Source organism: Terrapene carolina, unplaced genomic scaffold (assembly GCF_002925995.2).
Source record: "Terrapene carolina triunguis isolate 2854851 unplaced genomic scaffold, T_m_triunguis-2.0 Scaffold210, whole genome shotgun sequence".
NCBI classification, from domain to species: domain Eukaryota; kingdom Metazoa; phylum Chordata; order Testudines; family Emydidae; genus Terrapene; species Terrapene triunguis.
Genome location: NW_020664561.1, coordinates 24,222,872 through 24,246,200, shown reverse-complemented (window position 1 = coordinate 24,246,200; position 23,329 = coordinate 24,222,872). Strand labels below are relative to the sequence as shown.

The 23,329-nt window shown below is 45.1% G+C and overlaps 1 protein-coding gene across 1 annotated transcript in view; it reads left to right on the top strand.

Moving 5' to 3' along the window:
- Positions 1–22,976, top strand: part of LOC113407286 (coagulation factor XIII B chain-like) — a 36,602-nt gene extending 13,626 nt beyond the window's left edge. The window contains exons 2-10 of the mRNA XM_029912361.1: positions 272–446; positions 1,735–1,911; positions 6,932–7,111; positions 7,539–7,730; positions 12,172–12,354; positions 13,705–13,911; positions 14,312–14,494; positions 14,882–15,092; positions 22,839–22,976. Of these exons, the coding sequence (XP_029768221.1) occupies positions 272–446; positions 1,735–1,911; positions 6,932–7,111; positions 7,539–7,730; positions 12,172–12,354; positions 13,705–13,911; positions 14,312–14,494; positions 14,882–15,092; positions 22,839–22,842 (1,512 nt within the window). The 3' untranslated portion in view covers positions 22,843–22,976. The remainder of the gene's footprint in view (positions 1–271; positions 447–1,734; positions 1,912–6,931; positions 7,112–7,538; positions 7,731–12,171; positions 12,355–13,704; positions 13,912–14,311; positions 14,495–14,881; positions 15,093–22,838) is intronic.
- Positions 22,977–23,329: the final 353 nt, after the last annotated feature.

Here is a 23,329-nt window from a genome sequence, read left to right as displayed (position 1 = left end):
CAGTGTAGTCAAACATGGCTGTGCATCTGGTGCAAATTAATCCATTTCCCTCCAAACTTTGTTGTTAAATGTATATCAGAGGACTTGAATAACTGGTGCTCCGGCTATTTACAAATTAATTGCAAAGCTTTGTGTCAGATTTGAACAGTCTACTAAAAACATGAGATTTTAATGAGGATATAGCGAGAAAAATCCTATGTCATGTATCTTGAAATGAAATAAGCCCCAACATTTATGTACTTTTTTTTTAATTTTTTTTTTTATTAAAGAGAGCTGCTTAGTACCAGACTTACATCATGGCCACTACTCCACAACCCAGCGGATCCTCAAACTGAATGAAACAGTGATGTATGAATGTGATGAGGGATACCACACCAGAGGAGGAAACACTATTGAAAAGGCAGTCTGTCGTACATATGGATGGTCCCTTACTCCAAACTGCACTAGTATGTTGTTGTCTTTATGTGTAACCCTTCTGCCCATCAGAGTTGGCAGCAACAAGTATCTAGGAGTTTCGTGTCAATAACACAAGGCAAAACTGGCTCGAGCCCCCACCCAGTGACCTGGGACAATTACATACCACCCCCTGGGCGCCTCTAAGAGGCAATACTTCCCCTCTAGCAAGCACAAAGTCTGAGTGTAGCAAAAGCCTTTTAATAAAGGAGGGAAACAATGCAGCATTATGTTGGGGAAACACCACAAACAGGATTCATAACACAAACCATGAGCAAAAGACCCACCCCCAAGTAAGTTTGGCAGTGTCCTTTTCCCCTCAGGGTCTTAAGTCCAGCAACCCAACAGTCACCCCACCCACAGTTTCTGACCTTGGTCAGTGCAGCCCCCAGAGTTCAGAAGTTCATCTGCAGAGTTTACCTCCCAGCCTGGGAGGAAGTGGGGGGGGGCAGTATGGGGGCATCTTACATGCTCCACTGCTCGGGTTGATGGCTGATTGACACACCTCTCCGTGGGGTTCTGCTGCAGTCTTCACCACCAGCTGCGCCTCTCCACTAGCCGTCCTGCTAGCCGCTCACCAACTTGTCTTCAGCCCCTCCCTACTTAACACAGCTCTCAGTGATTTCAGCTGTTAGTAGGGGGTGCCTCAGTGCTGGCACACTCAGAACCACTAGCCCAAAGTAGGGCTAGTGCCTAGACCTAGGAATCCGTGATTTCATCTCTGCAGCACCTAACAAGACTCCTAACTGAGTCAAAATTATCTCTATTATTACACCATGGAGAGAGGAGGAGAGTCAAGGTGGTGTTTGGGGCCCACACTACCAAGCAAACATACCTGTCCCCAGCCTCTCTCAATTCACTGGGGTTTGGAACCCATGTCCCTTGCCTAGCGAGTGCTGCTTGGTTGAGGGTGAATCCCTCCATCATAAAATGCCAAGTACAGTTCTACTGTCCTTGATTCACTTTATTACTCCTGTCCCAATAACAAAGAGACCATTTGGGCAAGCAGTCCATCATTCTAGGCAGGGTGGGTGTGCCCATGCAATCGAGATCAGCCCCTGAAGTCCTTTTCCACAGCTCACCACCAGATGTCAGGGTAGAGCTCATTCTGACTCTGCTTACATCTAGAATAACTTAACCTGAATCTTCCGAAGTCTGGTATTCTTTAACCCTGCAGCCTTTGTTTCTTTGATGTGGGAAAAGCTTCCAAACATTTAATGGATTTATTCTGATAGAGTTGTTTTAAATCTGTTTTACCCAGTGTGTGTTTTTCTTTTCTAGAAGTAACATGCTTCTTGTTAAGTGAGATAGAACATGGGAATTTCTATCCCAGGAAGAAAAGCTATGAGGAAGGAGATGTGGTTCAGTTTTTGTGTCAGAAAAATTACTCTTTGAATGGATCTGATTTAATTCAGTGTTATGACTTTGGATGGTATCCAGAGCCTCCAATATGTGAAGGTAACTCTCTCCGTGTATCTCTTCCTGCTCCTATACCACCCTTATTATTACATTTAAAAATATACATTAAAATAACACTGAAGTTTCGAAGTGAAGCCCTCAAAAGTTAGGAAATGTCAGAATTAAGGCTGCCTGTGCAACCTTAATTCAGCCTCCTTATGCATATGCATCAATAGTCTTTAACTACATGATCACATACTATTCCACCCTCCACCACCAAGCTCCAGCCCCTGTATCTGCCTCCTTCCCTTTCCCCCTCAGCTCCCCCTCCCAGTTCTTTATCCCTCTGCATTTGAATCAGGCTGCACATTGCCTGGGTGTCAGCAGAAGGAGCACTGAAAGAACAGAAAGAATCTCTTCCTCCTCTTGGTTTCTGTAAGCCATAGTGGCCTGCAGCAGCTGGGAGCAGCAATTTCAAGGAAAGTCCTGCTCAGCCCTTGCAGCCGAGGATGGAGCATGCTTAGTTACTGTGTGGGAATGTCACATGCAGTAGGATATGTGAGAGGACGGAGCATGCTCAGTGCAGATATAATCTTTAGAAAATTTGCTGCCTAATTCTAAACTTCTACTTACTGTGTGCTAACTGCAGTTTTCAGAGACTGACACATTTTCAGAGACATGGGAAAAATTTCATCACTTACCTCAGTGTTTCCCACAGCCAAATGTAAAGTCTTTTCTCCAAAAAGTGGAGGCTCTGGAGCTTATCAATAAAAGAGTTGTAAAAATAAAATTTTATAATGGTCAAAACAACATATTTTCCTCCTAGTCTTGTTGTGGAAAACTGCTGCACCATTTAGCTGAATAGTTTAATAACAACACCACCACCACCACCACCACAAAAGTCAGCTTGAGGCAGACACCCAAGATGGGAAACTTCACCCTTAATGGTTAAAATTTGACTGTTTTATAAGCAATTGGAAAACAGCATCTTCTAATGGAAAGGGTCAGGCAACCTTTATTATAAGAATTGTTACCGGCACCACCTGTAGTACAAGTGTGATAACTTAATGTGTCAGGGTTTGACCAATACATAATAATAGCAATGTGACTTTTTTATGAAACTGTAAACACTTCTCATGACTGTCTCGTAATTCTGAAACTTGAAAGTATGTTTTTGGTTAAATGCCATATTACCTATCAGAGGAAAATCCTTGTCCCATTGAAATCAAGGGCAAAACTCTCATTGACTCCAGTGGGATCAGGATCTTTTCCTTAGCATTTTACATTCACAACATACAATCATTTGCAGCTGGGGCCAATCATAGAGTTTATCACTGATGTCAGTGAGAGCAGTTTCAGGCCCCTGATTAATTTCTTAGCTAGCTCAGTTGATTCAAGGGGATCAAATGTAGAAAACATCAACACAAAGGCAAAAAATAGGTCTAATTTTGGAGTGTAAGTTACAACTGAAAAGAAATAAGTAATGGTCAGAACATGGTGCACCCGAGTTGCTTGATTTGAATGCACATCAGAAGTGGGCATGGCCTTCCATGAAGAAATTAAGTTCCTGCAACTCTCTCTCTCTCTCTCTGTTCCTTTTCAAAAGCAGAATAAACTCGGGGCAAATTGAACATGCTTACGGCAGCTTTAACTTGAACTTTTTGTCACTGCACACGTGGGCTTATGGCAGATATTAGTGCTGCTGTGGGAGACTCTGGGAAACTGTGGGTTGTGCCAGAGACTTACTGCTATTGATTCATTTTTCATCCTGAAATTATGCAACCAGCATCTATATGGTGGGATCTGCACACATCAGGATGCATATTGTTTTATGCTCAGTTATATGTAATAGTGTGGATGCTTCTCTCCATTATAGATTTGTCTCTGAATGGGGCAGATGCATGTCTGTGCATGATCCCTGTTCATTCTATGATGTCGCAGATGTTTTTATTATTTTGAATGTAACCATACTCTATTTTTCCAACAACCACCTCAGTGAGGTGATCCCCTTCCAGAGTTGACAGGCATGCAGAAAGCATATATATGGCATTATTGGGTGTGCTACCCAGTAGCAGTGTTTGCACAAATTTACATTTCAGTCAGCTAATTTCTTTTACAACACCAATAGACTTTTGCTTATGGGTTTTCATAGATTCCAAGGCCAGAAGGGACCATTGTGACCATCTAGTCTGACCTCCTGTTTAACACAGGCTATAGAACTTGCCCAAAATATCTCCTAGAGCATATTGTTTAGGGGGAAAAAATCCAATCTTGATTTACAAATTGTCAGTGACGGAAAATCCACTGCAACCACTGGTTAATTGTTCCAGTGGTTAATTACTCTCACTGTCAAAAATGTACGTCTTATTTCCAATTTGAATTTGTCTAGCTTCATGTTATACCTTTCTATGCTTGATTATAGAACCCATTATTAATTTTTTTCACCATGTAGATACTTATAGACTGTAATCAAGTCACCCCTTAACCTTCTCTTTGATAATCTAAATAGATTGATCTCTCTGAGTCTATCACTATAAGGCATGTTTTTAATCGTTCTCATGGCTCTTCTCTGGACCCTCTCCAATTCATCAACATCCTTCTTGAATTGTGGGCATCGCAACTGAACACAGTATTGCAGCAGCAGTCGCACCAGTGCCAAATACACAGCTGTAAAATAACATCTCTACTCCTATTTGAGAGTCCCCTGTTTATGCATCCCAAGATCGCATTAGCTCTTTTGGCCACAGCATCACACTATGACTCCCAAACCTTTTTCAGAGTCACTGCTTCCCCGGATAGAGTCCTCTATCCTGTAAGTGTGACCTACATTCTTTGTTCTTAGATGTATACATTTACATTCAGCTGTATTAAAATGCATATTGTTTTGTGTCGTTTACCAAGCGATCCAGATCTCTCTGAATCAGTGACTGGTCCTCTTCATTACCTACCACTCCCCCAATTTGTGTCAGCTTCAAACTTTATCTGTGATATTTTGTTTTCTTCCAGGTCATTGATAAAAATATTAAATGCTATAGAGCCAAGAACTGATTACTGTAGCATCCCACTGGAAACACACTTACTCAGTGACAACTCCCTGTTTACAATTATGTTTTGAGACCTATCAGTTAGCCAATCTTTAATCCATTTAATGGGTGCCATGTTAATTTTATATCATCCTAGTTTTTAATCAAAATGTGTGGTACCAAGTCAAACACCTTACAGAAGGCTAAATGTATATTGCGTCAACACTATTATCTTTGTCGACCAAACCTGTAATCTCATAAAAAAAAAAAATCTAGTTAGTTTGACAGGATCTGTTTTCCATAAATCCATGTTGATTTGCGTTAATTACATTACCTTCCTTTAATTCTTGATTAATCAAGTACTGTATCAGCCTCTCCATTTTCTTTCCCAGGATCGATGTAAGGCTGACAATTGTATAATTACCCAGGTCTCACCGTTTACCCTTTGAAAAAATTGGCACAACATTAGCTTTCTTCCAGTTATGTGATATGCTCTGTAGTAGTGTATACTTGAGGTGTCGGGTCCTGGGTCACAGTTTACAGTTCCATCTCATCATTTTTATTAGGGCTGTCAATTAATCACAATTAATGCCTGCGATTGAGTAAAAAGAAAATTAATGTGTTAATCGCTTACCTCTGGGCGTGGAGGGAGGTATCGGCAGCAGCCCCAGGGTGTAGCTTTGCAGGTGGCTGAAGGCCGGAGCCCTGTGTCTCGAGGGAGGCTGAAGCCCAGAGCCCCCAGCATCAAGCCTATATTTGAAAATATAGAAAACCTCCAAAAATATTCAAATAAATGGTGTTCTATCATTGTTTAAGAGTGGGATTAAAACTGCAATTAATCGCAATTAATTTTTTTAATTGCTTGACAGCTCTAATTTTTGTTGGTTTAAGCCCAATCTGTAACATTCCTTTTACCATACATTTTTGTAATGATTTCTTACACTCAGTGTTGTCTAACTTTACTTTCATAAACATTCTTGTTTTCTTATTACTAATAGATAAAATGCTTTAACTGAAACTGTCAGATTGAACTTCTGAACTGGTTCACATTCACAACTGATATTTACAGAACAGTCTAATGCAGCTGAAGGCTAAAGTACCTGTGGCTATGGGATGTTGATTTTTTTTAAATCTAGGACATGGTCTGAATAAGCAGTATGTGTTTCAAGATTAAGTTCAATACTTTTTAAAATTGACTGTGACCTTTACCTGTGGACTCCAAATTTTAGTTTTCAGTGGAAAGAGAAAATTGCATCCAATTTTTAAATGGCATTGGGGTGAGAACTGCATTGCAATTATCAGTAAACTGGATTGTTAAAATCACTGGGTCAAATCCAATCTCTTTTAAACTCTATTGAACTACGTGGTTGACTGAGTCTGTAGGTTTGATTAATGTCCCTTTTCTGTGGCTACAGTAGAGTGACAATACCTGGGGAACCCCTAGAAAGTAGAGGGGGAAGCATAGTGGGACTCTGTAGTCCTTTGTTCATCATGGACCTAAGCTCAGCAGGGGAGGTTTGGTGAACAGTTCAGAAAAGTGAACGTGACCACTGTGTCCATCAACTACAATGATCACTAGCAACCCTCCCCCTCCTACCCCGATCAACAAAAACAAAAATCATTTTGGGGTGGATACCGCAGGCCATGGCTGCTTGCAGGACAAGAAGTTGTGGACAAGCTGCACTGATGCCCTATATCTGGATTGTAGAGGAGGATTTCCTTAACCTGTCTGTAAAGGCTTTTTTACTCAGGATTTGTACAGACAGTGAGAGTGTCAACCTATGAAAATAGCACCATCTCCCCAAAAATGTCTGTTATAGTGCTGGTTAAGCGTGTCAGGTCCGACTGTGGTGAACTAGACTCTTGAGGTAAAAATCGGAACAAAATGTGTCACCCAGAGCTCTCCAGGTTCTGCTTCTATTGTTTCTTCACCACGTTTGTTTCTCTGGCATGGATGTGCATGTGTGTGTAAACCTTAAGAAACCAGTTTGCTTTCCTGATAGAGATGATCTGATTAAAGCCTCCACCACATGTCCAAATATGTGTTTTCTTTCTAGATAGAAGAAATAAATGCCCTCCTCCACCTCAGCCTCCCAATGCCAATATACTCACAGATTTAAGAACATATCATAATGGAGCCAAAGTACATTTGGCATGTCAGCTTAATTTTACAATCAGAGGATCAGAAGAAATCCAGTGTGAGAATGGAAAATGGACTTCACCCCCAAGTTGCATTGGTTAGTAGTTGCTTTACAAATGTTTGGAGCTGAAGTAAAACCCCAGTTCAAAAAATGTCTTAATCTTCATGTCTGTGTCTCAGTTTCCCCATCTTTAAAATTGGGGTGATGATATTTACCTCCCTTGTAAAGTGCTTTGATGCCTATGCATGAGAAGTGTTATGTAAGAACTAGGTATTGATCATTTTGGGACAGGATGAGGGAAGAGCCAGGATCTGAAGATGGATTTAAATCTGAATCCAAATTTTATGTCTGATCCCCACTAGTCCCAACTGCTCCACCAGATCCCTGATTTATTAGCCAGCTGGACAGTCTATAAGGCCAATCTTTTTTTTTCTTGGGCATTTGGATGTGGTGTCTGGTGGGAAGGAAATAGTTTGTAAATATGAATAATTTGAGAGAGATGTTTCCAATTTTTTTGCTGTAGTTTTAGAAGCCAAAGAAAAAATACCATGTGATCAGCCACCTCCTATTGAGAAGGGTACAGCAATAACTGAGGACAAGATGTATTACACAGGAGACACTATTAGATACAGTTGTGATCATGGCTACAGGATAAATGGATCAAATGAAATAACCTGTAAAATGGGAAAATGGACATCACCTCCTAAATGTATTGGTAAGTATTCTGCTTGCAGTGTTCTAATTCCTCATCCTTGTGAGGTGCTCTGATACTACGGAGATTGTTGATAGAACAACCTGGATGGATAGATTAATGGTGATTATTACTTGTCACTAATCACAATAAATTGTATACTGTATTTGCAGTTATATTTCAGTTAATTACTGGTGCTGGCACTTGTATTTAAATATTTTATAACTGTTTTCTTGTCCATGCTGCTTAAATATTTTGAAATATTCAAACTATGAGGCTTCATGAGTTGCTTTTTTGCTAATGGCTTCTATGATATCATAGACTCATAGAAATGTAGGACTGGAAGGGACCTCAATAGGTCATCTAGTCCAGTCCCCTGTACTAAGTACTGTCTAAACTTTCAGTGACTGAGATTGCACAACCTCCATAGGTAATTTGTTCCATTGCTTACAGTTCCTTACAGTTAGGAAGTTTTTTCCTAATGTCTAACCTAAATATCTCTTGCTGCAATTTAAGACCATTATTACTTGGCCTGTCCTCAGTAGTTAAGGAGAACAGTTCATCACCCTCATCTTTATAACAATGTTTTTTAGGTACTTGAAGACTGTTATCAGGTGCCCCCTCAATCTTCTCTTCTCCAGACTAAACAAACCCAATATTTTCAATCTTTCCTCATAGGTCATGTTTTCTAGACCTTTAACCTTTTTGTTGCTCTTCTCTGGACATTCTTCAATTTGTTCATCTCTTTGCTGAAGTGTCCTGCTCAGAACTGGACATGGTATTCCAATTGAGGTCTTATCAGTGCTGAGTAGAGTGGATGAATTGTTTCCCGTGTCCTGCTTACCACACTCCTGCTAATATACCCCAGAATGATGTTGCTTTATTTGAAACAGTATTACAGTGTTGACTCATAATTAGTTTGTGATCCACTATAACCCCCAGATCATTTTGTATTTGTACAATTGATTATTCCTTCCTAAGTGTATACTTTGCATTTGTCCCTATTGAATTTCATTCGATTTATTTCAGATCATTTCTCCAGTTTTCAAGTTCATTTTGAATTCTAATCCTGCCCTCCAAAGAGCTTGCAACCCCTTCCAGATTGGTATCATCCACAAACTTTAAAAGTGTATTCTCTATGTCATTATCCAAATTATTTATGTGGGAAAGAAATAGAACTGGACCTTACTTGATACGCCCTTCCAAGTTGATTGTGAACTATTGATAACTACTCTATCCTGGGAACTTGTGAACTCCTACCCACCTCCAACAGATATAGCTTGGAATCACCTACTGTGGAATACACACGAGCAATCACTCGAAGAAGAAAAGACAGTTACCTTTTCCGTAACTGGTGTTCTTCAAGATGTGTTGCTCATGTCTATTCCACATCCCTCCCTCCTTCCCTTCTGTCGGAGTTGTCTGGCAAGAAGGAACTGAGGGTGGGGGGAGTGTGCAGCTCCCCTTATACTGCGCTAGGCAGGCGCCACTCCAGGGGTTGTGGGGCGCTTCCCACCTACGGGTACTGCTAGGGGAAAACTTCCAGCACCGGTGCACGTGGCGAGCACGCACACCTACTGTGGAATAGACATGAGCAACACATCTTGAAGAATACCAATTATGGAAAAGGTAACTGTCTTTTCCTTCTTACTGCCAGTGATGGTTGTTGGAACTGTGGTGGCTTGCTTAGCAAGTTCTACTTGTTTTCCCTAACCGTCTTCCAGAGATGGGGAACTCCTCACATCCATCTCTTCACTACTCAAAGCAACAGGAAGTGCCAGTGGTTCTGCTTCTTCCAGAACCACAGCCAAGGCTCCATCGCGGATGCTTTCCTCCTGTCACGGTCAGACCATCTGCTGTACTTGTTCCCATTTCTGCTCATACACAAAGATCTGCAGGGACAAGGCGGTGGTCATAGTAGTAGAGCCGCTGTGGCCACGCCAGCACTGGTACACCACACTCATGGAGCTGTCGATGGATGCTCTAGTCACATTGCCGCTGTTCCCAGACCTGATCACCCAGGACCACCGATGCCGTCGTCACCCAGACCTCCAGTCTCTCAACCTCACGGCCTGGAAGCTTCATGGCTAAACCCCATGGAGCTCATGTGCTCACAGCCAGTCAGGGAAGTTCTGCTCGGTAGCAGGACGCCCTCTACTAGGGCCACCTATCTGGCAAAGTAGAAGAGGTTTGCGATCTGGTGCTCCCAGGGCTGCACTTCACTGTTGCAGGTCCCCATCAAGGGCCTAGAGCATCTATACCCACACGTTCGGCAACTGATCCCTACATGGAACCTCAACCTGGCTCCTTTGAAACTGATGGGACCTCCCTTTGAACCGTTGGCAAATTGCTTACTCCTGTATCTTTCATGGAAGGTCTCCTTTCTAATTGCCATTACTTCGGCAAGGAGGGTCTCGGAGCTCAAGGCCCTCACTTATGACCCTCCATACACAGTCTTCTTCAAAGACAAGGTGCAGCTCAGAACTCACTCGGCTTTCCTTCCAAAGGTCATGTCCCAGTTTCACTCCAACCAGGACATTTTCCTGCCTGTGTTTTATCCCAAACCTCATGCGAGCAGCCAGGAGCAGATGCTCCACTCTCTGGACGTTTGACAGGTGCTTGCCTTTTATATCGAATGCACGAGGCTGTTCCGAAAGTTGAACCAGCTATTTGTGGTGGTGGCAGACCGTATGAAAGGTCTCCTGGTCTTGTCGCAGAGGATCTCACCGTGGATTATCTCCTGCATCCCCATCTGCTATGAATTAGCCAACATTCTGGCCCCAGCTCTCACGGCTCACTCCACAAGAGCACAGGCCTCATCGACGGCATTCCTGGCCCAGGTGCTGATTCAAGAGATCTTCAGGGCAATGACGTTGTCCTCAGCACACACTTTTGCCGCTCACCACACCATCACCCAGTACGCTAGTGATGATGAAACCTTCAGCAGAGCAGTGCTCTAGTCTGTCGTACCATAGCTCTGACCCCACCGCCTAGGTAGGACGTGGGAGTCACCTAACTGGAATTGATATGAGCAAGCACTCGATGAAGAAAAATGGTTACTCACCTTCTCGTAACTGTTGTTCTTCGAGATGTGTTGCTCATATCCTTTCCAGACCCGCCCGCCTTCCCCTCTGTCGCAGTAACCGGCAAGAAGGAACTGAGGCAGCACCTGGTTGGCAGGGTCATATATTGAGCGCCTTGCTCGTGGTACAAATCAGCCGGAGACCTCTTACTTTGCAAAACCCAGTGTCCTTTTATTTCCCTGTGTTCGTTCCCACCACCATCTATATACAACTCTGTACAATTCAGTAGGAGTTAGGTAGTCACCCGGGGGACAGCTAGTTCCTGTTGCTAGCTAGGAGCAGCAATTCCTCACTCCTTACTCCTCCTGTTCCACCCCTCTCACTTCCTTCCTGCCAGCTTTCTAGGCCTTCTTCCCACCAGGCTCACAGGTGATTACTCTTAGTCTCCTTTAATGAGCCACACCCTGCCAGCTCCCCTTGATGGGAGCTGCGCTAGCAGGTTCTGAGCTAACAGGGGCTGGTTCAGTGCCTCTCAGGCCAGCACCCTGTTACAGCCATCAAGGCGCCACTCCAGGGGGCTCCACAGCCGACCTGACGGGTGCTGTTAGGGGAAAAACTTTGACAACTGTGCATGCTGTGCACACACACCTAACTGGAATGGATATGAGCAACAGTTACAAGAAAGTGAGTAACTGTTTTTTCATAGTTTGACCTAGTTTCCACTTCTTATATCACTCTTGAATTTTAGGTCTTGACAATATCTTGGTTAAGTCAGGGTGGTCTCTTACCATACTTCCTACCTTTCCTATGCTCTTGTGCCCTTAATATTGTTTCTTTTAAAAAACTGCCAACTCTCCTGATCTGTTTTCACTTAGACTTGCTTCCCACAGCATCTTATCTACCAATTCTCTGTTTGCTAAAGCCTTTTTGTCTTTATTCTGCTGTTTCCCTCCTACCGTTTCTTAGAATCATGAACTTTAATCGTTTCATGATAGAGTTCATATCTTTTCATCTCTTTATTTTTTCAAGCAGCCAGAAATGTGTTAAGCACCTCAGAAAACAAGTAAAGACACTCCCGTCCTAGACAAACATACAATCTAAATTCAGCATGACCCAAGAAGTGAGAGTCAAAAACAAAGAGGATTTGGATGGGGGAATGGTACAGGTAGGATAAGTATGGCAATGAGACTGCATGGTGACTCAGTAAGGCATTTACATGTGTTGGTGCTTCTGTTCCTTTTTGTAACCCTTTAAAAAAAAAGAAAGAAAGAAATAGCAGCTAAATTGTTGGAAGAAGTTGCAATTTTGTTTGTTACCCCAATTTACATTTATTCTGTAGTTTTAATTTCTTTCTCAGAAATCTAGTTACATTGATTCTGTTACTATCATTTGAGAGAATTGTTGTGTACAGATACAGATTATAGCTATGGTTCTTCTCTTAGAAACACGGGAAACCTGCCCCTCTCCACCTGCAATTAAAAATGGTGCTAGTTTTGGACCATTATTGACAAACTACACAACAGGTTCCTCAGTAAAATACAGATGCCATCGGTACCACATATTGGAGGGTCCTGAAACTGTTCATTGTGTACAAGGAAAGTGGACAGCTCAGCCAACTTGTTTAGGTAAGTCTTGGTGAAAAACTAGATGTTGTATTATTATATTATTCATGATTGATAAGACCATGGAATAAAAACAACCCATATAGCTCTATGGGAAATGCGGTGGTCTCAGTTAAATTCCAGGTGGATAATGCCTGCACCACACAAACTGCTACCACTATGATATCTTTCTTTGTAGACCTGCTGAGACAAGTACTTGATGGCTGAAAGAATGAATCCTTCTCTCGCCTCTTGAATTTTTGCCTTGTGGTCAGTTTTGAGGCATAGTGGTGGGGCAGTTTGTATGGTCATTTCCCAGGCTGTAGCTTTTCTCTGGATAATCAGAGACTTTATTCTCCTGTGCTGTTTCTCAACACCTTTCATGAGAACTAAATTTGCAGGAAAAAATTAGTATACATACAGAGAGGGTAATAATGGTAGAGCAGATCCCTAGTAGTAACCAGCTTTTCTTTCAAATGTCATTATTAGAAAACTCTTATAGTAAAGCACAAACAGACAGGGTGCTGGAACAATTTGAATAGTGGAGGTGCTGAGAACCATTGAACCAAACTGTAAACCCTGTATATAATGGAAACCACTTCAAGTCAGGGGGTACTGCAACACCCCCCGCATCCCTAGTTCCAGCACCTATACAAATAGAAGACCAATACAATTATATTTACTTATTTAATGTAATAAAATGTGCATATCTATCAATTTAAAAACAACCAAAATAAAACTGACCTAAAGTAACAACAATTTAATTCAAAAGAAAACCAAGAAAAAGCAAACACTCCAAACAATTAAAAAATACTACCCTCTCAAATCAATTCCTCAGTCAGACATCTAAGTAAAAAAGTTAAATTTGCCATGTGTTGGCTACCCTTGTCCTGGAATGGCTGACAAAATCTAGCATCTGTAGTACTGCTGTCAGTTCCAGTAGATGACTCTTTTCCTCTTAAAAAGATTTTCCCAGTTATGGTAACTAAGTAGGATTAATGTTCTTATCTCTGTCAACAGCAGAAGTGAGTTATTTACCATCAGTAAACACAGCCTGAGGTACCACATGCATCATTGGTACTGATTAGCTTGATTTCCAGGAATTACAGGAATTAGCCTGATTTCCCGTAAAGTTTGTGTCAAAAGGAGTTTGTCCCCTGTGATGGGGCAGTTTACATTCCCCAACTTACCTTTAATTTTACCTATTGTAATTGTGATTTATGGTGAGTAAAGCTCTAAAGAAGTTGTAGCATTTCATATAAAGTTCAAATCAGTTTGCAGGATCATTGAGTTATAAGCCTTTTTTGGCTAAGAACTTTTAAATTTGGGAATTGTTACGAAATATTTGTATAAACATAGATGTTTGTCTTCTAGAACCATGCACTCTTAATGTGGATGATGTGAGCAATAACAACATAGAGATGAAATGGAGACTGGAAGGAGAGTTATTTTTCCTGCATGGTGAAACGATAGATTTTGTATGTAAACAGGGATACTATTTGTCATCCTCCAGCAGGCAGTCTCAGCTAACAGTACAGTGTACCCATGGAAAAATCATATATCCAACATGCATTATGAAAGGTAAAACAATAGCTGTTTTTGCAATCCTATTATAACTCACCAAGTTCAGACACATTGAAATAGCTTTGCTTGAACAGTAAAGGCATAGACTCTGCTATTAATAGCAATAGAAGTTTGAGGTCAAATTGTCCTTTCCATAGCAAAGATGTATTTTAAAATTATACGAACACAGCAGAATAAAACATTTTCCTTGGGGGAAGGGGGAGAGGGTGCCTGCAGAAGGGGGATGAGACTTTCTAAACACTTGTAGCCCAAGGATTTGCTGGGAATCCCAGCTCCAGAATTTAAGTGCATACAAAGTAAGAAGTTCTTGTAGACGAACTTAAATGGGTGCCAGATTTTGCTCTTAGACACACTGTACGTCTTTGTTAAAGTTTTTGACACTATTTATTTTATGTAGATCCCAAAGAAAAATGTGGCTCCCCCCCTATTATTAAGAATGGAGATGTTATTGACCCACGGCTGACAGAATATGAGAGTGATTCTTCAGTTGAATATACTTGTTTTGATCATCATTTTTTGCAAGGGTCCAATAAAGTCTATTGTTCCAACGGACAATGGACTACCCCACCAGATTGCATAGGTATGTAAGATGTACTTTTGTTAAAAAAAAATAAAAATGACAAGCTCAATAAAAGTTGATTCAACTTTTGTTTTAGGTTTTTAATATTAATTTCCATTATTCAAATTAAGTTCTCAATCTGAGCAATTTTGGTAGATCTGAAGTCTCTGGACTTTGGTACATCTGGGCAAATCTGCAGTTTTTTTATCCTGTTTTCCTAAGCCTATAAGAATTGGAATATGTATGCAACATCCAGAAGTACTATCATCTGATGTTTAGAAGGGAGGAAGGTGTTTGGATCTATTTTTAATATACTAGCTATAGCCAAATAATGCAGTCTCATATATTAATATTAACCTGTATATTAAGTTATAAAGGAGATTAACTATGTATCTTTTTTGTGTTAAGAACCATGCACTTTATCGAAGGACGTAATGGACAAAAATAACTTAATACTGAGATGGAGTTTTGATGACAAATCTTATTTTTTCCATGGGGAATACATTGAATTTCTATGTAAAGAGAATCATTATGGAGCACCATCAACCTCAGTGTTTGATTTTAGAATACAGTGTAGCAGAGGACAGCTGACATATCCGAGATGTGTTGAGAGAGGAAGGTAAGGCTAAGGCAGTATTTAATTTGAAATTTGTATGTGCATATGTATAACATTTTAATTTCCATTTATGGGCTACCATTTCCAAGATGATTAACCAGCACTAACATTGATTCTCAACCAAACTATAGCTCTGATATATTTGCATGTGGCTAATATATTTATGTGCATTTCACATATGGCTTCTATGAGTCATGTAGTTTTGTGGTTGGTCCTTTTTTGGGGGTTGGAGAGGGAGCAATAGAAGTAGTTGTTATAGAATCTCTGAAAATAATTAAATGTCTTCCTGTGTGAAGTGAGTTGAAACTGTTTGGTCTAGTGGTTAGAACCAAAGGCCTGAACCAGAAAGATGTTAACTGTAATTTTCTGATGGCTGAATCAAAAGTATTATATGGCGGGAGTACATATACTAGATGGGTGGCACCGGTCTGGCTTGAAAGTTGTGGTGAAATTATAAAATCACAGTCGCCATTGGAACCCACAGGAAGCAAACAAAGAAGAAGTTCTTTTTTGAATGATTGCTCATGTGCATTCCACAATTGGTGTGCATGCTCGCCACGTGCACCAGTGCTGGAAGTTTTTCCCTTAGCAGTACCCCTATGGGAGCACCACTAGCGACCCCTGGAGTGGTGCCTCTATGGTGCGGTATAAGGGGCGCTGCATGCTCCCCCTACCCTCAGTTCCTTCTTGCCGCCAGTGAAGGTGCATCGGAACTGCTCTCCTCCAGCTTGTCTGCAGCTTTCCTCTTGAACTCTTGTTCATTCATAGTTAGTAGTACCTGTAGTTAAAATAGTTTAGATTAGTGTTAGTTTAGTTTAGTGCACCCAGGTTGGGGCATGCCCCATGCCCGGGGCTTTAAGTTGTGCGATACTTGCAGGCGGCCAATGCCAGTGAGTGATCCGCACACGAACTGTTTATGCTGTCTGGGGGAAACCCATCTCAGCGATTGCTGCAAGATTTGCAAATCCTTCAAGCCTTGGACCAAGAAGGAAAGGGACATTTGGCTTCGAGCCATTCTGATGGAATCGACGTTGACCCCGACTCCGGTGCGCCGCTCCGACTTGGCATCGAGTACCGCGGTGTCGGTACGCGGTGACCCTTCAGTACCTTCCACCAGTCGGCACCGCTACCCATCTGCGGGGCATGCCAAAAAGGCTAAGAAGAGGTCTTCTCTGCTGAGACACTGGAGCAAGACTGGGGAGAGACTAGACCCACGTTGGGCAGTTCTTGATATCCGTTGGCCTCCAGGCCTATGACTCAGGTTGAGTGGAGCAGCCCGGCCCACTCGGCGCTGACCTCCCTGGATGTCCGGGTGCCCTCCACGCAAGAAGCCCTGCAGGTGGCCTGGGATGTTGTGTCTCTGCCGGTACCAGGGGCACCACCACCGTTGGCTCCTCGGTCCAGAGGCAAGCCACTGCTTAGATCTCCGCAGTCACCGCCTGTTCGGTACCGTTCGCGGTCTAGGGAATGTTTCTGATGCCGTTTGCCACTCAGCGACTGCCCCGTATGCAGTCTGCACCGTTCCCTGTCAACCCCCACCAGGTTGTCTGGCTGGGTTCCAAGTGGCAGGGGTTCCAGGCACCGCTCCGCCTCGAGGGACCGCAGACCTCGCAAGGGGAGTGTGCCCCGTTGAGACCGGGACAGATGGCACTGGAGGTCCTCGTCTCCGAGAGGCTACCGTAGCCTGTCGCGCTACGGGCATCAACACCATTCCCGTTCTTTGTCTCGCTTCAGTATCCTGCCGCGGCACCGCTCCCGAAGTCCCAGGCATCGATCACCGGCACCTCGCCGTCACGGATCCACCCATTGGAGCCAATTGTGGAGCAGCTGCTACCGGCAGTACTCCCGCTCCTCCACACCGGTATTACGGTTTCGTGATCAGCACCGTTCCTTCCGGTCCCGGAACAGCAGCAGGTCGTATGCCAGCCCGGTCTCCCTTTGTAGTCATCAGTCGATGGGACAGGCTAGTCAGGCTGAACAGCCTGCTCCGCCAGTGCCACAGCAGGTACAGTGGCACAGGGCTCCTTGCTTGGCACCATGGTACCAATGGGCCCTGTGGCCCCTGGTGCAGCCCCCAGTGGTGGCTCGCTCAGTGGCTGGAGCCTCGGCGAGACCCTCGGCCTCCCTCTCTCAGCCTCCCAGAAAGGAGTCGGTGTGGCGTTCATCTCTGGTTCCGTGCCCAGAAGGCGACCAAGTGGTGGGACCTCCGGTCCTGGAGGGTACGCAGAGTACCGCACCCTCATCCTCATCCTCCCCTGATGAGGACGCTAAGGCCCACCAGAAACTGTTGAAAAGGGTGGCATCGAGCCTCAATCTTCAAGCCGAGGAGGTGGAGGAGCCCTCGGACTCCCTCTTCAATGTCCTCTCGGCCTCTGCACCGGGCAGGGTGGCACTCCCACTCCATGAAGGGGTGGCAAAAATTTCAAATGCCTTGTGTCAAACCCCGGCTTCCTTGCCCCCCATCTCTAAGAGGGCAGAATGCAAGTACTTTGTGCCCGCCAAGGGGCATGAATACATCCACCCTGCTGCCAACTCCCTGGTGGTCGAGTCTGTCAACCACAAGGAGAGGCAGGGCCAACCAGCCCCTAATCTGAAAAATAAAGACTCAAAGGGTCTAGACTCATCTGGGAGAAAGGTTTATTCATCCTCGAGTTTCCAGTTAAGGGTGGCAAATCATCAGGCCCTCCTGGGGTGGTCTGAGTTCAATTTGTGGCTCTCTCTGCCCAAATTCGAGGACTCCCTCCAGGAGCGTGACAAGAAGGAGTTCAAGGCTCTGGTGGAGGAGGGTACAGCGTCAGATGCCACGGATACGGCTGCAAGGTCTATGGCCTACGCGGTGTCTATGAGGAGGGTGTCATGGCTCCTGCTGTCGGGGCTGTCCAGCGAGGCACAGAACTCCTTACAGGACCTTCTGTTCGACGGCAAGGCCCTGTTTGAGGAACAGACGGACGTGAAATTGCATGGCCTGAAAGATTCCCGCAGTATGCTTAAGACACTGGGCCTCTATGTCCTGGGTCTGGCCAGGACCAAGTTTAAGCCTCAGTAGGCTCCCACCCAGGCCACCCATTCTAAATATGAGCCCCCTTGTAAAATGTCATGGGAATATAAGAAACGCCCACAGAGGCAGTCCTGGTCTGCCCCCCAGCCTGGGCCTTCCAACGGCAAACAGGCAGGGAAATGTCAGTTTTGATGGGACGCCTGGGGGCGACTTACCAGTTCATACCAGGGATCCACCCGCAATAAAACTTCCCTTCTCTAACCGGTTGTGTGCTTTTCTCCCAGAGTAGTTGCGGCTGATCTTGGACCGTTGGGTCCTCAACACCGTCTCCTGGGGCTACACCCTCCAGTTTACCTCTACCCCGCCCAACCATCCTCCATCCCCATCACTCCTGGGGGACCCCGCTCATGAGGCCCTGCTCGAGCAGGAGGTGGGGCGGCTCCTTGGCCTAGGAGCAGTGGAAGTGGTGCCAGCTGAGTTCAGACGCAAGGGGTACTACTCCTGCTATTTCCTTATCCTGAAGGCCAAAGGGGGCTCAGGCCCATCCTGGACCTGCGAGGCCTGAACCAGTACATGGTAAAGCTCAAGTTTCACATGGTCTCTCTGGCTTCCATCATCCCCTCCCTGGATCCCGGGGACTGGTATGCTGCCCTTGATCTGCAGAACGCATACTTCCACATTCATATATTTGAGGGGCACAGGCATTTCCTCCGTTTCATGGTGGAGCAGGAACACTACCAATTTACGGTCCTCCCGTTTGGCCTGCCACTGCTTCCAGGGTATTCACAAAGTGCATGTCTGTGGTGGCGGCCTACCTCAGAAGTCGTGGGGTTCAGATCTTCCCCTATCTCAATGACTGGCTGATCAAGGGCAGCTCCAGGTCACAGGTGCGGGATCACGTGGCACTCCTCCTGTTCATGTGCAACACCCTGGGCCTGTTGGTAAACGACACCAAGTCCATGTTAGTCCCGGTGCAGCACATAGAATTTATCAGGGCAGTCCTGGACATGACATTGGCTAGGGCCTCTCTCCCACCGGACAGATTTGAGACCCTGAAAGGGCTCATCGACATAGTCACAAGGTTCCCCGTGACTATAGCCAGAGCGTTCCTCCAGCTCCTGGGTCACATGTCGGCGTGCACATTTGTGGTTCACCATGCCAGGCTCAGGATGAGGCCCCTCCAGCTCTGGTTGGTCTCGGTGTTCTCCCAGTCCAGAGACAGGATGGACAAGGTCCTCACTGTGCCCGAACTGGTGATCACATCCCAGTGATCCTCCCCATGGAACATGCTCCACAGGGTCCCATTCAGGGGCAGGCCCCCATCGGTGGAGCTGGTGTCCAACGCATCAGACCTGCTGTGGGAAGCCCATGTGGGGAACGTTCAGACGCAAGGTCTGTGGTACACGCATCACTTTGCCCTGCATGTAAACGTCAAGGAGCTCAGGGTGGTCCAGCTGGCATGCATGGCCTTCCGCTCACACCTGTAGGGCAGAGTGGTCAGGGTTCTCACGGACAACATGGCCTCGATGTTTTACATCAACAGGCAAGGCAGGGCCCGCTCCTCTGCCAGGAAGCCCTCAGGCTGTGGGACTTTTGTATAGCCCACGACATTTGCCTACAAGCCCACCACTTACCAGGTGCCTGGAACTCGTGGGCAGATCGCCTGAACCGAGACGTCTCCTCTCACCACGAGTGGTCACTACACCCAGAGGTGGTGCACAGGATTTTCCGAGAGTGGGGAACTCCCCAAGTGGACCTGTTCGCTACTCAGCAGAACCACCGGTGTCCCTGTTTCTGCTCCAGGGGTGGGTGGGGGGTCGGTTGGGCATGGGTGCTATCTCTGATGCCTTCCTCCTATCCTGGTCAGGCTTGCTTCTCTATGCCTTCCCCCTGATCCTGCTGATCGGCAAGGTCTTGGAGACGATAAAAACGGACAGGGCCTGGGTTCTCCTGATCGCCCCGGCATGGCCCAGGCAACATTGGTATGGGACTCTCACGAGCCTAGCAGTCACCCCACCATGGCTGTTGCCATCCTGCCTGGACCTGCTCTCCCGGGACCAAAGCCGCCTCCTCCACCCCAACCTAGCGGCACCCCACCTCACGGCATGCCTGCTCAATGGTTAGGCTGAGAGGAAAAGACGTGCTTGGAAGGGTTTCAGCGCATCCTCCTGGAAAGCAGACGGCCCTCCACACGCCGGGCTTACCTGGCGAAGTGGTCTCAGTTTTCCCGGTGGGCAGCCGATTGGGGCATTTCGTCTGTGGCTGCTCTGATCCAACTCATTTTAGACTACCTCCTTCACCTTAGAGCCCAAGGCCTAGCGCCCTCGTCTGTCAAGGTGCACTTGGTGGCCATATCGGCCTTCCACCCATTGGTGCAGGGGCACACAGTATTCTCCCATTCTATGACTGGTTGATTACTTAAGGGATTGGATCGTCTCTTCCCGTATATTAGGCCCCCAGTCCTGCAGTGGAACCTGAACTTGGTGCTGGCCCAGTTGACAGGTCCCCCATTTGAGACGCTAGCTACGTGCTCCTGGTCACACCTCTCATGGAAGGTAGCCTTCCTGGTGGTGATCACGTCAGCTAGATGGGTCTCGGAGCTCAGGGCCCTGACCTCCGAGCCCCCGTACATGGTGTTCCATAAGGATAAGGTCCAGCTCCAACTACATCCTTCGTTCCTCCCCAAGGTGGTCTCCACCTACCACATGGGTCAGGACATCTTCCTGCTGGTGCTCTGTCCCAAGCCCCATGCCTCCAGCAAGGAGTGCCACCTCCACATGGCTCTGGCCTTTTACGTGGAGCGGACTAAGCTGTTCAGGAAGTCCTCACAGCTGTTCATTGCCTCGGCCGAATGCATGAGAGGTCGGCCGATCTCCACTCAGCGGCTCTCCAATTGGATCACCTTGTGTATTCGTACCTGTTACGACCTGACGGGAGTTCCCCCACCACCGATTGTGAGGGCACAGTCGACCAGGGCACAAGCATTGTCGGCTGCCTTTTTAGCCCATGTTCCCATTCAGGACATTTTCAGGGCTGCCACGTGGTCTTAAGTTCACACATTCACCTAGCATTATGCGATCGTCTCCCAAACCAGGGAGAATGCTGGGTTCGGCAGGGCTGTACTCCATCCCGAGAGTCTGTGAACTCCTACCCACCTCCAACAGATATAGCTTGGAATCACCTATTGTGGAATGCACATGAGCAATCACTCTAAGAAGAAAAGACAGTTGCCTTTTCCATAACTGGTGTTCTTCGAGATGTGTTGCTCATGTCCATTCCACATCCTGCCCTCCTTCTGCTCTGTTGGAGTTGTCTGGCAAGAAGGAACTGAGGGTGGGGGGAGCGTGCAGCTCCCCTTAAACCGCGCCATAGAGGTGCCACTCCAGGGGTCACTAGAGGCACTCCCCTATGGGTACTGCTAGGGGAAAAAGCTTCCTGAACCTGTGCACATGGCGAGCACGCACACCTACTGTGGAATGGACATGAGCAACATATCTCGAAGAACACCAGTTATGGAAAAGGTAATTGTCTTTTCTCTTCCCTTCCCTCCTACGTGCCTGTGCCATGATGTGTTCCAGGAAAACTCTGCCAAACATAGTTAGGAGTCAGTTGCCTTGTCCCCAATTGCAAGTAGCACAGCAGCAAATTAATGATGCTTTTCGGTAGCAGTGTAGAGAGGAAGAGGCAGCTCCAATGCCAATTCAGTAGTTCGTGCTACCACATCCAACAACCCCCATCCCATAAAACAACCCAACTCCCACTCTTGCTGCCAAAACCAGCTTCAATTTCTTACCATGAATCAAAGGCTTGTGGGACTAGGACCATGACAAGATGCCCTGCATGGAAAAATGTAGAGAATGCCTGATCTTAGTAATGGATGCCTTCAAATGATTGTGTGTTTTTGCTAGCCTGTTTTTGGATATCTTGATGATTCTGATCCCTAGTGAGCCACTGACTCAGTGACCTCCTGAGGTCCCTTCCAACCCTGATATTCTATGATTCTATGACCTTGGGCAAGTCAGTTGGTCTCCTTCTTTGAGTATCAAGAATGCTCACTTCCTCAAAGACCCTGTGCTGTGGAGACCTTCTGTCCAGCAGAGGACAGCTACAGGTGCTGCTGTCCACTTCCACTGGAGTGGGAATATCAGGGAGCAAAGTGAAGTGCCTTCTAGCCCCACAAACCTTCAATTTTTAGGACTGAATGCATTGCTTTGGCAGCAATACCAGGTTGGGCAGTGAGACTCCCAGTCTAGGACCCATACAATAAACTCCTTGTGTTGCAACACGTTGTTGTAACACTAGACAAGTGGTCAGGTCAAGCAGAACTTTCATGAAAACTGTATGTGGCATCTGAGTTGAGCTATACTGCTGGTTATAGGTATTCCATATTAGGATTATTTCAGTGATGGATCTCAAATTACTGCTTCTCTCCCTGCTGCATTTTTCATGCACTATGGAGCATTATATATAACTGCCTCAGTTAGAATTGAAATAAAACAATCACATAGGATTTGTGGGAAAACCATTCCTAATAGAATACTACATAAAGAATAAATAAAACCAAGTGTTATGTAGCATCATTTTATTTAAAGTTAGATATAGAAGAACTGACATTCATGTCAGATGTCATTTTGATGGATCTTTGCTTTGCCACTGTTGATACTATTCTCTCCACCTTCTACAGAACTGTGCTCAAAGATCTGTGAACTTCATATTGTAAAGAATAACAGCAACTATGTTTGTTTTTATAGGTAAGATGTCAACAGCACTGATGCTTCAAGGGCTGTGAAAGAAGCCACATTTTATTTAGAAACCCGATAAAACGTTACTAAACTATTTTTAAAGACAAAGTGTTTGACCTTGTAGCCCACTTAAAACTTAAACATGTATTTACACTGGATATTTTCTTGGTTTATGAACCTTAAATAAAAAGTCATGCAAAAAGCTTTATTTGGTCTGTTGATCTTTTGGTAATTCAAACCATTTTCAGTTCAGTAAAACTGTCCTTAATATCAAGCGAAGATTTCTATGCAAGATTTCTCATAACATTTGAGCATTGGACTGTCCCCTGAACTGTGCATGGAGATCATGTAGCTGGGGTTTGATCCTAACACTCAAGATTTGGGGAAAATCCAAAGAATTTAGAATTTTTTCCCCAAATCCATTATGTTACACTAATTTGCTGTACATCCTGTAACCATTTGTTTTCGGTAGAGATTAACCCAAGCCTAAAACCTCAGAT